This window comes from Lipotes vexillifer, unplaced genomic scaffold (genome assembly GCF_000442215.2).
Source record: "Lipotes vexillifer unplaced genomic scaffold, Lipotes_vexillifer_v1.1 scaffold24, whole genome shotgun sequence".
Taxonomy (NCBI): Eukaryota; Metazoa; Chordata; class Mammalia; order Artiodactyla; family Lipotidae; genus Lipotes; species Lipotes vexillifer.
The window spans coordinates 548,669-564,148 of NW_006782914.1; the positions used below are offsets into that span (position 1 = coordinate 548,669).

A 15,480-nucleotide genomic window follows, 5' to 3' on the forward strand; every position below is an offset into this window, starting at 1 on the left:
TGCTGTACGCGGGCCTCTCACTGCTGTGGCTTCTCCCGTTGCGGAGCACAGGCTCTGGACGCGTAGGCTCAGCGGCCATGGCTCACAGGCCCAGCAACTCTGCGGCATGTGGGATCTTCCCAGACCGGGCACGAACCCGTGTCCCCTGCATCGGCAGGCGGACTCTCAACCACTGTGCCACTAGGGAAGCCCCTTTGTGTTGTTTTTAATCAGACCATTCAAACACAGATGTAGATTATGGCCAAGCAACCTTCAAAAGATTAGGAATGTACTTTGAGCTCTAGAAATTCCCATTTGCGGTAGGGTGCTGCTCCGTAATAGGGCTTAAGGTAAGAAATGCTAAATTGGGCTTGCCCCACTTTATTCTCAGCTTGCCAGAGACTGCAGAAGAATGATCATCTCCTCTCTAAAGCTGATACACCTCGCCCATTACCACTTAGGTTCCTAATCTGAAATAATGTGTGAGCTGTGGTCCTCTTTAGAAAGAAATTTTAAATTCATCCCTCATGTTGCACTTCATGGTAATACAGCATATGTATAATTCCTGAGCAGCTTTGCCAAATGTCATTTCTCTGAGGGTAGTACATGTACACATACAGGATTTACAAGGCCCTGTCAAGTCCCCCAGATCCTAGTTCAATACTAAAAAAGCAGATGCCATCATCTGTTGTGCAGGCAAAAGGGACTACGTTTCCTCCCTGGGTTTGGAGGGTTTCTGTCTCTCCTTCCCTTGCCCCTCTATTCCCTGTCTGAGGCACTTAATTGCCATCACCACCACCATCACATGCTCACAAACCGTATCTGCTCCCCATGCTTATAATACTGAAATTAAATGTCTGGGAAAGAAAAGGGTGTCAACAGAGCAGGAAAAAAACGCTAAGAAAGAGATTTTGAACTTAATGCCATTTCAATCAGCATATCATTCTACATTCCTCATAATCTATGTGTCATGCTTCTGATAAATACTTCTTATAACCATATCACTGGAAGACTGACAAATGCAAAGACTAACATAAAATAAGGTTACTGAGTCTGTTCAAATGTCATCTTTCAAAGGTGTCACCTTTGAGATTTTATCATTTATTCTAACAATGTTGCCATTTCTCAAAACATTTTTGAACTCAGAAGAAGCTCCTTCACAAACAAGAAAGCCATTTTCATTACTTTATGTCACATTGGTATACTGACCAAAGTTATCCAGCTTGACTACTAATTTTATGTAGTAAATTCAGCTTTTGGATAATAACAATAATGATAGCAATAACAATTATTAATTTTAGTAGCTACCATTTATCAATCATTTATTATGTACTGGGTTGTATGAGGCACTTTACATATATTATCTCATTTTATTAACTTAATCATATTTCTAGTAATTTATTCATATTTCCAAAATCAAAATTTACCTAAAAAGGATGAAGATTTGACTCCATGTTAAGACATTCAGACAAATGTATCACCAATTTTCAAGGTGGCTGGAAAGAACCTTTCAAAGTATTCTGAGCAAAGTACACAGCTTTCTCAAGTGAAGTCCATCATCTTTATGCTCATCTATATATTCGTCAATCTTCCAATGAGATGGTTATAAGAAGTATATTATGAGGAATGCAGAATGATATAAACAGTCACCTCACTGGGTATATGAGTTCTGATACATTTCTTTAAAAATGTGTATGTGTGTGTGTGTATGCATGAGATGTAGTAATAACACACACATCATTACTATGTGTAAAGCTTGTATACATTCTACACGCTCCTGGAAGTAAGCAAGCTCTCTTAAAGTACAAGGACAGGCTATACACTATCAATACCTTGAGAGCAATAAATAGAAACAGCTGAAACAACAACCCATGCAGAATTTAGCTTTCAGGAATCCTTCAACATGTAAAGACATTTAAACACTCCCATGTTCTCAATTTTAAGAAAGAAACTTACTCTTTTGGCCCGGTCTCTGTACTATTCCCAGATATATCTGAACCAAGAGAAATGCCAGCAGGAGACTGTCGTCCAGAGAAGCCAGATGAAGAAAAGGAAAGTCCATACGGTTCAAAACTGAGAACTAGAATTTTAAAACAACAACAGAGGTTCATATTTAAAACAAAGCAAAAATTATGAAAAAAAAAGCAAAATATGAAATAATTGTAGAATCCAGTGACAATTTTTAAACTGGAAGGGACTTTGGAAATGATCTAATCAAATATTTATAGCAATAATAATAAAGCAGCTATGATTTATTAAATCTCTACTACAGTCTTCATACAATTAGTTAACCAAAGACAGTCTTTCATTTTTCTTTTTACCACCCTTAAAAGCTAAAAAAGAATTCAATTAGGAAAGACAACTGATAAACCAGGTCTACTGAAAAGTTGCTGCTCTCATGCAAAAATGTTTAATGAACTATGAATGAAGACCTGACCATGTTTCTGTTTAACAAAATGCTCTTAGGCACATTCCTGTACCAACTGGACAGATGGAGCCCTCAATGTGAAATCCCCCTTACTGACAAAGAACAAGGTTTACTCAGGTTCAGATTCCTTTGCGTCTGTATACCCAAATGAATTCAATCAGAGCCATAAAATTCATATTGTTATTGTGGTAGAGCAGATACCGATATCCACTTTCCAAGAAGCTACAGAACCTTCAATTCTTAGCTAGGTACATGGCCACCCAGAAAAGAGATGACATTTCCAGACTCCTGTGCCATGTGACTGAATTCTGACCAATGAAATTATATACACATTTTGTGTACAACTTCTGGGAGGAATCCTCCTGGAAGAAAAAACTTCCTCTCTCCCTTCCTCTTTTATGTTCATAAAAAACCATCATCAATACTAGGCTGCCTACTTCCGGATTTCTTTAATGGAAAAGAGCAATAACCCTCCGCCTTGTATAAAGCCCCGCTTTTTCTAATATTTCTGTTTTCTAATATGCTATTTAGCTAAACTTAATCCTAACTGGCACATTATCTCTTTGGACTGTCTGGATTATAATACAAAGGACCTTTTTAAATCATAAAAAGTATCTTAGAAAATAAAATGTGAACTTCTGTAATTATTATCCTCATCTTACAAATGAGGAATCTGTGGCAAAGAGCTTGCCAAAAAGTCACCAAAGAGTACAAAGACAAGAAATGAAAGAGGCAAATGAGAAATCAGATACTCTGGTTCCAGAACTGCACTCTCAACCATTATATTACACTGTCTCCTTCAAAGGAAACAGCACCTAATCCAAAGAGTACTAAATAAATTAGCTTGTGTGTTAGCTAAATGAATGATATGACTGTTCACTATAAAAAAAAAATGGGCTAATTAATAAACAGGTGAAGGGTTCAGACTAGGTCAGCAGTTTCCAAGTGCTGATTTGATAAACAGGAACAAGCTGACTTCACAGAATCTCTCACGTATCTTTTTATACATACAACCAGGCTTTCAGAGATATACTTACAGAAGATATAGGAGTAGGTCTCAAAAATCTGTATCATTTTTTTAAAACTCTCTATGTGATTCTGATTCTGAATCATGTTTGGAAACGAACTGTCTAAATCTAAGGTCCTTTTCAGAAAGAATATCCTCTCATTTTAAGCTTTCCAATCATCCGGTTTAATCTTCTATCCCACGGTTAGAAGGCCTCTTTTAAATAGCATCTGTGACAGTCAGTCATCCAGCCTCTGCACTGAATGTTGAGAATTTTTTCATGTGTTTGTTGGCAATCTGTATATCTTCTTTGGAGAAATGTCTGTTTAGGTCTTCTGTCCATTTTTGGATGGGGTTGTTTTTTTTTTGATACTGAGCTGCATGAGCTGCTTGTATCTTTTTGAGGTTAATCCTTTGTCAGTTGCTTCATTTCCAAATATTTTCTCCCATTCTGAGGGTTGTCTTTTGGTCTTGTTTATGGGTTCCTTTGATGTGCAAAAGCTTTTAAGTTTCATTAGGTCCCATTTGTTTATTTTTGTTTTTATTTCCATTTCTCTAGGAGGTGGGTCAAAAAGGATCTTGCCTGTGATTTATGTCATAGAGTGTTCTGCCTATGTTTTCCTCTAAGAGTTTTATAGTATCTGGCCTTACATTTAGGTCTTTAATCCACTTTGAGTTTATTTCTGTGTACGGTGTTAGGCAATGTTCTAATTTCATTCTTTTACATGCAGCTGTCCGGTTTCCCCAGCACCACTTATTAAAGAGGCTGTCTTTTCTCCATTGTATATTCTTGCCTCCTTTGTCAAAAATAAGGTGACCATATGTATGTGGGTTTATCTCTGGGCTTTCTCTCCTGTTCCACTGATCTATATTTCTGTTTTTCTGCCAGTACCATACTGTATTGATTACTGTAGCTCTGTAGTATAGTCTGAAGTCCAGGAGCCTAATTCCTCCAGCTCCGTTTTTCTTTCTAAGGATTGCTTTGGCTATTTGGGGTCTTTTGTGTTTCCATACAAATTGTGAAATCTTTTGTTCTAGTTCTGTGATAAATGCCAGTGATAGTTTGATAGAGATTGCACTGAATCTGTAGATTGCTTTGGGTAGTACAGTCATTTTCACAATGTTGATTCTTCCAATCCAAGAACATGGTATATCTCTCCATCTATTTGTAACATCTTTAATTTCTTTAATCAGTGTCTTATAGTTTTCTGAACACAGGTCTTTTGTCTCCTTAGGTAGGTTCATTCCTAGTTATTTTATTCTTTTCGTTGCAATGGTGAATGGGAGTGTTTCCTTAATTTCACTTTCAGATTTTTCATCATTAGTGTATAGGAATGCAAGAGATTTCTGTGCATTAATTTTGTATCCTGCTACTTTACCACATTCATTGATTAGCTCTAGTAGTTTTCTGGTAGCATCTTTAGGATCCTCTATGTATAGGAGCATTTCACCTGCAAACAGTGACAGCTTTACTTCTTTTCCAATTTGGGTTCCTTTTATTTCTTTTTCCTCTTTGATTGCTGTGGCTAAAACTTCCAAAACTATGTTGAATAATAGTGGTGGGAGTGGGCAACCTTATCTTGCTCCTGACCTTAGTGGAAATGGTTTCAGTTTTTCACCACTGAGGATGATGTTGGCTGTGTGTTTGTCATATATGGCCTTTATTATGTGGAGGTAAGTTCCCTCTATGCCTACTTTCTGGAGGATTTCTATCATAAATCGGTGTTGAATTTTGTCGAAAGCTTTTTCTGCATCTATTGAGATGATCATATGGTTTTTATTCTTCAGTTTGTTAATATGTTTTATCACATTGATTTGCATATATTGAAGAATCCTTGCATTCCTAGGATAAACCCCACTTGACCATGGTGTATGATCCTTTTAATGTGCTGTTGGATTCTGTTTGCCAGTATTTTGTTGAGGATTTTGCATCTATGTTCATCAGTGATATTGGACTGTAGTTTTCTTTCTTTGTGACATCTTCGTCTGCCTTTGGTATCAGGGTGATGGTGGCCTTGTAGAATGAGTTTGGGAGTGTTCCTTCCTCCGCTATATTTTGGCAGAGTCTGAGAAGGATAGGTGTTAGCTCTTCGCTGAATGTTTTGATAGATTTCGCCTGTGAAGCCATCTGGTCCTGGGCTTTTGTTTGTTGGAAGATTTTTAATCACAGTCTCAATTTCAGTGCTTGTGATTAGTCTGTTTATATTTTCTATTTCGTCCTGGTTCAGTCTCAGAAGGTTGTGCTTTTCTAAGAATTTGTCCATTTCTTCCAGGTTGTCCACTTTATTGGCATATAGTTGCTTGTAGTAATCTCTCAGGATCCTTTGTATTTCTGCAGTGTCCATTGTTACTTCTCCTTTTTCATTTCTAATTCTATTCATTTGAGTCTTCTCCCTTTTTTTCTTGATGAGTCTGGCTAATGGTTCATCAATTTTGTTTATCTTCTCAAAAAATCAGCTTTTAGTTTTATTGATCTTTGCTATTGTTTCCTTCATTTCTTTTTCATTTATTTCTGATCTGATCTTTACGATTTCTTCCCTTCTGCTCACTTTGGGGTTTTGTTTGTTCTTCTTTCTCTAATTGCTTTAGGTGTACGGTTAGATTGTTTATTTGAGATGTTTCTTGTTTCTTGAGGTAAGATTGCATTTCTATAAACTTCCCTCTTAAAACTGTTTTGCTGCATCCCATAGGTTTTGGGTATTCGTGTTTTTATTGTCATTTGTTTCTAGGTATTTTGTGATTTCCTCTTTGATTTCTTCAGTGATCTCTTGGTTATTTAGTAGTGTATTGTTTAGCCTTCACATATTTGTAATTTTTTACAGATTTTTTTTTCCTGTAATTGGTATCATCTCATAGCGTTGTGGTCGGAAAAGATACTTGATATGATTTCAATTTTCTTAACTTTACCAAGGCTTAAATTATGACCCAAGATATGATCTATCCTGGAGAATGTTCCATGAGCACTTGAGAAGAAAGTATATTCTGTTGTTTTTGGATGGAATGTCTTATAAATATCAATTAAGTCCATCTTGTTTAATTTATCATTTAAAGCTTGTGTTTCCTTATTTATTTTCATTTTGGATGATCTATCCATTGGTGAAAGTGGGGTGTTAAAGTTCCCTACTATGATTGTGTTACTGTCGATTTCCCTTTTTATGGCTCTTAGCATTTGCCTATGTATTGAGGTGCTCCTATGTTGGATGCATAAATATTTACAATTGTTGTATCTTCTTGGGTTGATCCCTGACCATTATGTAGTGTCCTGCTCTGTCTCTTGTAATAGTCTTTATTTTAGCATCTATTTTGTCTGATATGAGAATTGCTACTCCAGCTTTCTTTTTATTTCCATTTGTATGAAATATCTTTTTTCCATCCCCTCACTTTCAGTCTGTATGTGCCCCTAGGTCTGAAGTGGGTCTCTTGTAGACAGCATATATACAGGTCTTGTTTCTGTATCCATTCAGCCTGTCTATGTCTTTTGGTGGGAGCATTTAATCCATTTACATTTAAGGCAGTTATCGATATGTATGTTCCTATTACCATTTTCTTAATTGTTTTGGGTTTGTTATTGTAGGTCTTTTCCTTCTCTTGTGTTTCCTGCCTACAGAAGTTCCTTTAGCATTTGTTGTAAAGCTGGTTTGGTGGTGCTGAATTCTCTTAGCTTCTGCTTGTCTGTAAAGGTTTTAATTTCTCTGTCAAAACTGAATGAGATCCTTGCTAGGTAGAGTAATCTTGGTTGGAGGTTTTTCTCCTTCATCACTTTAAATATGTCCTGCCACTCCCTTCTGGCTTGCAGAGTTTCTGCTGAAAGATCAGCTGTCAACCTTATGTGGATTCCACTGTATGTTATTTGTTGTTTTTCCCTTGCTGCTTTTAATAGTTTTTCTTTGTATTTAATTTTTGATAGTTTGAGTATGTGCCTTGGCGTGTTTGTCCTTGGATTTATCCTGTATGGGACTCTCTGCGCTTCCTGGGCTTGACTATTTCCTTTCCCATATTAGGGAAGTTTTCAACTATAATCTCTTCAAATATTTTCTCAGTCCCTTTCTTTTTCTCTTCTTCTTCTGGGACCCCTATAATTCAAATGTTGGTGTGTTTTACATTGTCCCAGAGGTCTCTGAGACTGTCCTCATTTCTTTTCATTCTTTTTTCTTTATTCTACTCTATTTTAACTTCCAGGTCACTTCTCCATTATTCTGCCTCAGTTATTCTGCTATTGATCCCTTCTAGGGCATTTTTAATTTCATTTATTGTGTTGTTCATCATTGCTTGTTTGCTCTTTAGTTCTTCTAGGTCCTTGTTAAATGTTTCTTGCATTTTCTCCATTCTATTTCCAAGATTTTGGATCATCTTTACTATCATTATTCTGAATAATGATAGACTGCCTATTTCCTCTTTTCACGTAGACTGCCTATTTCCTCTTCATTTGTTTGGTCCAGTGGGTTTTTACCTTGCTCCTTCATCTGCTATGTGTTTCTTTCTTCTCATTTTGCTTAACTTACTGTGTTTGGGGTCTCCTTTTCACAGGCTGCAGGTTTGTAGCTCCCATTGTTATTGATGTCTGTCCCCAGTGGCTAAGGTTGGTTCAGTGGGTTATGTAGGCTTCCTGTTGGAGGGGACTGGTGCCTGTGTTGTGGTGGATGAGGGTGGATATTGTCTTTCTGGTGGGCAGGACCACGTTCAGTGGTGTGTTTTGGGATGTGTGTGCCCTTATTATGATTTTAGGGAGCCTCTCTGCTAATGAGTGGGGTTGTGTTCCTGTCTTGCTAGTTGTTTGGCATAGGGTGTCCAGCACTGTAGCTTGCTTGTCGTTGAGTGGAGCTGGGTCTTAGCATTGAGATGGAGATCTCTGGGAGAGCTTTCACCATTTGATATTACATGGAGCCAGGGGGTCTCTGATGGACCAATGTCCTGAACTCGGCTCTCCTACCTCAGAGGCACAGGCCTGATACCCGGCTGGAGCATCAAGACCCTATCAGCCACACAGCTCAGAAGAAAAGGGAGAAAAAGAGAAAGAAAGAAACAAATAATAATAAAATAAAATAATTAAAAACTAAAAAAAATTATTAAAAATTAAAAAAAAAAGACAGAAAGAAAGAAGAGAGCAACCAAGCCAAAAAGACAAATACACCAATGATAACAAGCACTAAAAACTATACTAAAAAAAAAAGGACAGACAGAACCCTAGGACAAATGGTAAAAGCAAAGCTATACAGACAAAATCACACAAAGAAGCATACACATACATACTCACAAAAAGAGAAAAAGGAAAAAAAAATATATATCTTTTGGGAAGTCTGAGGACTTCTGCCAGCATTCAGTAGGTGCTCTGTATGAGTTGTTCCACGTGTAGATGTATTTCTGATGTATTTGTGGGGAGGAAGGTGATCTCCATGTCTTACTCCTCTTCCATCTTGAAGTTCTCTGCAGTTCTTTTATACCTTGATCATTTGGCTATACCTCTCTGACCATCCCCAGCTGTTATTAATTTTATTTTTTGAGAGACTAAGTCTAAACTTGATGTGGTTTTCAAAAATCCATAGTTCTGTAGACAGGAGATTATCCTGCTACTTCCCCTTATTATCTCTGGTTTTACCTAACATTGGGGCTACAACATATTCAAATAACATTTTAACAGAATAATCCACACTGATTCCTCAATGCTTTTCTTGGGTAGGAACTGGTAATAAAAGTTAGTTCCCCAGTATCCCACCTATGTTTGCTAATTCTCATTATCTTACAATATTTTCCTGAAGTTTATTGTTACGAACTTGGCATTTTTCTACCCGAGAGAGCTAAGTACTGTATCCTTCATAAAAGTGACATTTGACTACTACTCTGCAAATGATTTATAAAAATCTCAAACAAGATCAGTATCAGAACTGATTGCCAATTGAAGGATTCCAGAATTAACAACCTTTTAGGCAGAAAATACCTATTTTTCCCCCACTCTTTACTTTCTGTAATAACCACAATTATAAGATACATGATTTTATAACTTATTCTTCAAGTACATAGCATAAGCACTTGCTATGTCCTGCCTCGTAACTGATTTCCTTTTCCATGATATAAAAGACAGTTTAGGCTCATGAAATTTCAGTTTTACTTTAGAGAACTTTTGAAAAATAGGTTTGGGAGGAGAGGAGAAGAGCCTAATTTGACAGTTTAACCCCATTTATAATGATGATTCCATGATCAAAAATGTACTTGGCAAATGAATATACTAGCTTGGGGAGTTTCAGGTCTATCATATTTGCATCAGCCACTTAACATTTTAAGAAAGAAGAAAGGCAGTACCAGAAATTGGGCTCCTTGTCCTACCCCCTCTTGCCTACCCTAGCCTTGAATTGCAGTAATAAGAGCAACTGATGGGGAATTCCCCAGTGGTCCAATGGTTAGGGCTCTGCACTTTCACTGCAGAGGGCATGGGTTTGATCCCTGGTCAGGGAACTAAGATCCCACAGGCCACACAGCACAGCCGAAAAAAAAAAAGAGCAACTGATGGCCCCCAGACATTTGAAAATAAGGAAATATGACAATTGGACCATGTCTCCCACTCTGGAACTCCAGATTTTCACTCCATGCCTTGATGTCATAAGGCCTCTATATGCACTATAGTCAGAGGTTGGGCAACTGTAATTCAAAACTTTATTTCCCCCCACATATTCTATCAATATATGAGGAATTAAACGGGAAGGAAACTGATTACCCTTTGAAAGAAAATTGTATTTTCTAGGCCTTTAGGTATCATTGTGCTAAATAATGTCAAAAACTTTAAAAGAACAAATACTTCTGCAAAAAAAATAACATCAAGCCTATTATTAGTGTTTATACTTTTTGGTTTCATTGTAGGATGAACCATTTAGTTGTACTCATATGCCTAGCGCAGAACCTAAAAAATAATAAGTACTCTACAAAATCATTAAATAATGAATAGGAGAAAAAAAAAGACCTTTCAGCACTGAACTTTTCAGTATTAACATTCTGAATTCCTATACAGATAATATTCAATGGTCTCCCTTTATTCATACATATGTGTGTGTGTGTGTGTGTGTGTGTGTGTGTGTGTGTGTGTGTGTATATATATATATATCCCATCCACCATCAAATATCTCAGTGATCTCCTCTTTACTAAAATAATGACAGAAGTCTTTCCCTGACAGCCTACATTTTTTAAATGTAAAGTTATTCTTTTCTTCCTAGGCTGTTCCTAAATTCACTGATCAGATATTTCGCTGGAGGAAGCATTTTAACACACTTAAGCTATACAAGATTGTTCAGAATAAAATGAAACTCACTAGTTCATAGTAACCAGAGTTTTCTTCTGAAACTCTTCTGCAGATATGCTCATGCTGATATCTGTCAGCCTTTTAGCACAGTGACCAACATGATAATTCCACCTTCAAGTTCTTTTAAAATTCCAGGATGGCTGCCATATCTTAGGTACTTATGTACATGAAACCTATGGCTTTGGGAACACCTCTAGGCTAACTTTTTTTTCCTGTTTACCCCAAACAAGGTCAGGGTGAACAAGTCACAAGCAGACTTAATAACAGATAATGAATCTCCTTAGTTATTTACTTACATGACTATAATATCAATTGCATTAAAAAGTGATGTCCCTACAATCTAGCTTATTATAAACCCATGAAAAATTACCTTTTTCCTGAGAAAGCTTTTCCTCCTGCCGTTGGTGGTGAGGTTTGTAAGGTGCTGCCCCCTGACTTAGTTCTTCAGCCACAAAACCATCCAGAAAAGATAAGGAAGCATCTACCTATATTAAAGTAAAGTAAAAATTAGGAATTAAAAAAACTTACCCTAAACATTAGACTGCACATTCACAGAAGTGATTTCAGCCCATATTTCCTAAAACTAATTTTTAAGTGAAAAACAGAACTTCAACTCTAAAATTGCTACTCAGCTCTCTTTCTGAAACATCTATAATCAAAACACTCAGCTAAGAATCTAACAATATAAGTCATATGCACTTATTATTCATTTCACTGCATCCAACATGTTAAGGCATCATGTTAGATGCTATAACTGAGACAAAGTAAGACACAAGTCCTGCCTCATGAGACTTGTAACCTACCAGAGGAGAAGACTCATACACTATGAGCTATAGTATCTACATTAGTTTCCTCCTGCTGGGGGCTAAAAACAAAGCCCCCAGCAAAGGCTAGTTCCTTCTGGAGGCTCCAGCGGAGAACAGGTTTCTTGTCTCTTCCAGCTCCTAGAGGCTGCCAGCATTCCTCAGCTTGTGGCTATATCACTCCAATCTTTGCTTCTATTGTTACTTGGCCTTCTCCTCTCTGACCTCTTGCCTCACTTTTATAAGGACGCTTGTGATTATATCATGCCTATTCAGATAATCCAAGATAATCTTCCCATTACAAAACCCTTAACTTAATCAAACCTACAAAGTCCCTTTTACCATATAAAGTAATTTAGGCACAGGTTACAGGGATTAAGATGTGAATATCTTGGGGAGGCCCATTATCCAGCCTCCCACAATGCCTTTGATTTAACTATCCTATTCCATTCTACCTAAAAATGCTTTGTTACAAACCTGTGGAAAATTACTTAATTTCCATAAAGTACAAGGATAGAAAGGTACAAGAGAATGCTTAAATGAAAAGAAATAAAGAGATGAAGAAAGAGTAAGGGGAAAAGGAGAAAAGAAAAAGTGAGGGGAGAAATAAAAATGAGATACACAAGAGGATATAGTAGTAATGACCTCAGAAACCACAGATTTGCCTCTCCTAATTTAGCCAAGTGTATACAAACAGCTCAGATAATTTAGAACAGCAGGTAATTCTCAAAAAATTTAAGTGGCATGTCACACTGTGCATTTGGCAAAGTTTAGTTTTGATAAGATTTTTTTTTTGAGTTTTTTTTCCCATGTGGACCACTTCTAAAGTCTTTATTGAATTTGTTACAATATTGCTTCTTTTCAAGTTATAGTTTTTTGGTCACGAGACATGTGGGATCTTAGCTCTCCAACCAGGGATTGAACCTACACCCCCTGCATTAGAAGGCAAAGTCCTAACCACTGGACCGCCAGGGAAGTCCCTCGATAAGATTCTTAAGAGATGAAGCCATGTCATCATCATTATCTTTTATTGTAAGAAAGGGAAGTAGAGTGAGTAACTAGTTTAATACTATGTATAGCATATTTATTCATATAGTCTCTGGAATGCCTACCAAATGTTAAACCAAGGCCTCTACCCATGAGGAGCTAATGAAAAAAATTAATGAACAAAGGTTCAAAATGAATACAAGCCATGAACATCTGAGTCATAATTAGTGGGAATACTGCCCATCCTCCCCTCTTCTTCAGCTATATGACATCTAATATAAAAATCTGAACAAATCTGACTTCCTTCTGGAAGTTTTCAGATTTACACCAATCTGACAGAGAACTCAGAGGTGAGCAGTAACTAAATGCTTTGGATTAAAAGCAGCACTGGCTGAAAGTAGATGGGAGAAGGAAAGGTGGGTGATCAGGTTCCAAAGTAGTAAAGATTTAGATAGTAGATGGACAAAATAAAATGGAGAACTGTTTTTTTTCTTACATTCTCAAAGAAAAGAGAGCAATAATAGAATGACATATTAGAGAAGTTCAAAGGAGATAAAATTTTTAAGTTCTCAAATTATTATATGTTAAAAGAGATTGTCATAGACTATAAACCCCTGCACTGCAGTTCTCCAGAACAGATTAGTCTTCCTAACTATTTAGGATCACTACTACATAGAAGCTCTCAAATGCTCTCTCACACTAATGTGAGAAAAATGCCAACCTTCATCTAAAGTGCTACAGAAATTACATTCTGGCATATTCCAGATATATCACAAATGCAAGAATTATTCTGTTTAAACACAATGCAATTTTGTAAAAGATGGAATGCAGATATCTTACCACCATGTCTTCACAACTCTTATCAACTGGAAGCAAGCCCTTCATAAATTTCACATTCTCATACAAATGTTTTAATTCAAATGCATGCTGTCTCAAACAAGTATCCAAAGATGTGGTAAATTCCTGGATTAATCTCTCAACTATATTAGAAGAGTGTGCTTGAGGTGTCAACTTGGTCACAGCAGCAATTATCCAGGCTTTTGTTTCTGAAGAAATGGAGTCACTTCTAAGTAACTTGTAGAGCTTGGTTATAACTTCCTCTGGCGTTTCCTTATCTAAGAGGTAGGAATACTCCCCTAAAACCTAAAACAAAGAAATGTATATATGCAAATATCAAATTATATAACAACTATACTCAGAAATCTAAACAAAGTGCCTACCACCGGAGTGAATTTAATTTATACTAAACATATTCTCATGGTGAAGAAATTATTAAAGATACATTTGTATATTTTAGGTTCAAAATTACACCAAGAATTGGAAGTGAGTACAAAAAGGTTTTCCACATCTTTATCGTTAACATATATAAAGCAGCATACCGTTACAAGTTAGCTTTCTTCTGAACTTCCAGGTTTGGATGTTGGTTTTTAAAAGCACCTTCACATTCTGTTACTATTTTTTTCAATAAGCATTTAAACAAGTGGTTCTCACATACTAGTATACATAAGAGCCACCTGAGGTGTTTCATAGAAATACATATTTCTATACTCTCCTTCCAGATAATATGATTTAGTATGTCTGTGGTGGGTATATACAATACACATTCTGAAAAAGCATCAGCTGATTCTGATGTAGATGATCCACAGAAGAGACTCTGACGAACACTGATCTATTTTACACATACTCTTTCCTACATCTAATTTATTCAGGTGATATATAATCCTATCGGTCTAAGGATCGTTAATAAACTGATAATTCATGGAGTGTGAGATCTTTCCTAAGTAGTATTTAGGAAGTATATTCATGTATAATACTGGGACGAGCAAGAAAAAACAGTGAGGTGAGGTGATAGGCAAGGGAAGATTTATGGCTAGTAACAACAAGAGGAAAAAAGAAGAAATAGGACTACATAAATTCAATCCTTAAATAGTAAGATAACTTTTTGACTGGTTTAATAAAAGATGGAAAGAAGTTCTAGAAGAACAGGTAACCTAAATCCCAGTTCAAAAATCAATGGACTTGAGCTTCCCTGGTTGCACAGTGGTTAAGAATCAACCTGCCAGACGTAGAGAGTGGACTTGAGGACACGGGGAGGGGGAAGGGTAAGCTGGGACGAAGTAAGAGAGTGGCATGGACATATATACACTACCAAATGTAAAATAGCTAGCTAGTGGGAAGCATCCATGTAGCACAGGGAGATCAGCTCGGTACTTTGTGACCACCTAGAGGAGTGGGATAGGGAGGGTGGGAGGGAGAAGCAAGATGGAGGCGATATGGGAATATATGTATATGTATAGCTGATTCACTTTGTTATAAAGCAGAAACTAATACTCCATTGTAAAGCAATTATACTCCAATAAAGATGTTAAGGAAAAAAAAGAGTAGCCCCCACTCACTGCAACCAGAGAAAGCCTGCAAGCAGCAATGAAGACCCAATGCAGCCAAAAATAAATAAATTAAATTAATTAGTTAAAAAAAAAATCAATGGACTTAAGCTTCTGGGAAGATAGAGTAGGTGAATTCCCCTATTCTTCCTGCTAAGTACACCTAAAAACCCTTGATTTTATACATAAAACACATACACAAAGACTGAAAGGTAGAGAAAAAAAGGCAGATCACTAAGAACCTTGGGACCTAAGGAACAATACAGTGGGTTATCTGTTGCCTCATATACCTCAGACTGGGTACTTGAGAGCCAGCAACCTAGAAATGCCAGTGGGAAAGGACAAAAAAGCCCCAAGAAAAGCCTGCCCTCTAGCCAAAGGGCCAGGAAGACAGAAAAATTTCAGATAATAATCCTTCTACTCCAGCCAAGCACCAAATAGAAAAAACTGTAGCCCCACCCATACCAGCAAAGGTGGAGTGGAGAGTCAAGACTTCAACCCCTACCAGGTTGTAAAAAGCATCTCAACTCCCCAGCAAGGGTGGTAACAGAGAGACTGAGTGAAAACCAGGAACTTCATCTCCACCAGGCTGTAGAAAGGCCCA

At 37.0% G+C, this 15,480-nt stretch overlaps 1 protein-coding gene across 1 annotated transcript in view; it reads right to left on the minus strand.

Moving 5' to 3' along the window:
* AP4E1 (adaptor related protein complex 4 subunit epsilon 1) overlaps window positions 1–15,480 on the minus strand; it is a 70,137-nt gene that overhangs the window by 17,316 nt on the left and 37,341 nt on the right. Inside the window, exons 14-16 of the mRNA XM_007455523.1 lie at window positions 13,333–13,635; window positions 11,073–11,187; window positions 1,936–2,059 (exon numbers count right to left, since the gene is read on the minus strand). Of these exons, the coding sequence (XP_007455585.1) occupies window positions 1,936–2,059; window positions 11,073–11,187; window positions 13,333–13,635 (542 nt within the window). The remainder of the gene's footprint in view (window positions 1–1,935; window positions 2,060–11,072; window positions 11,188–13,332; window positions 13,636–15,480) is intronic.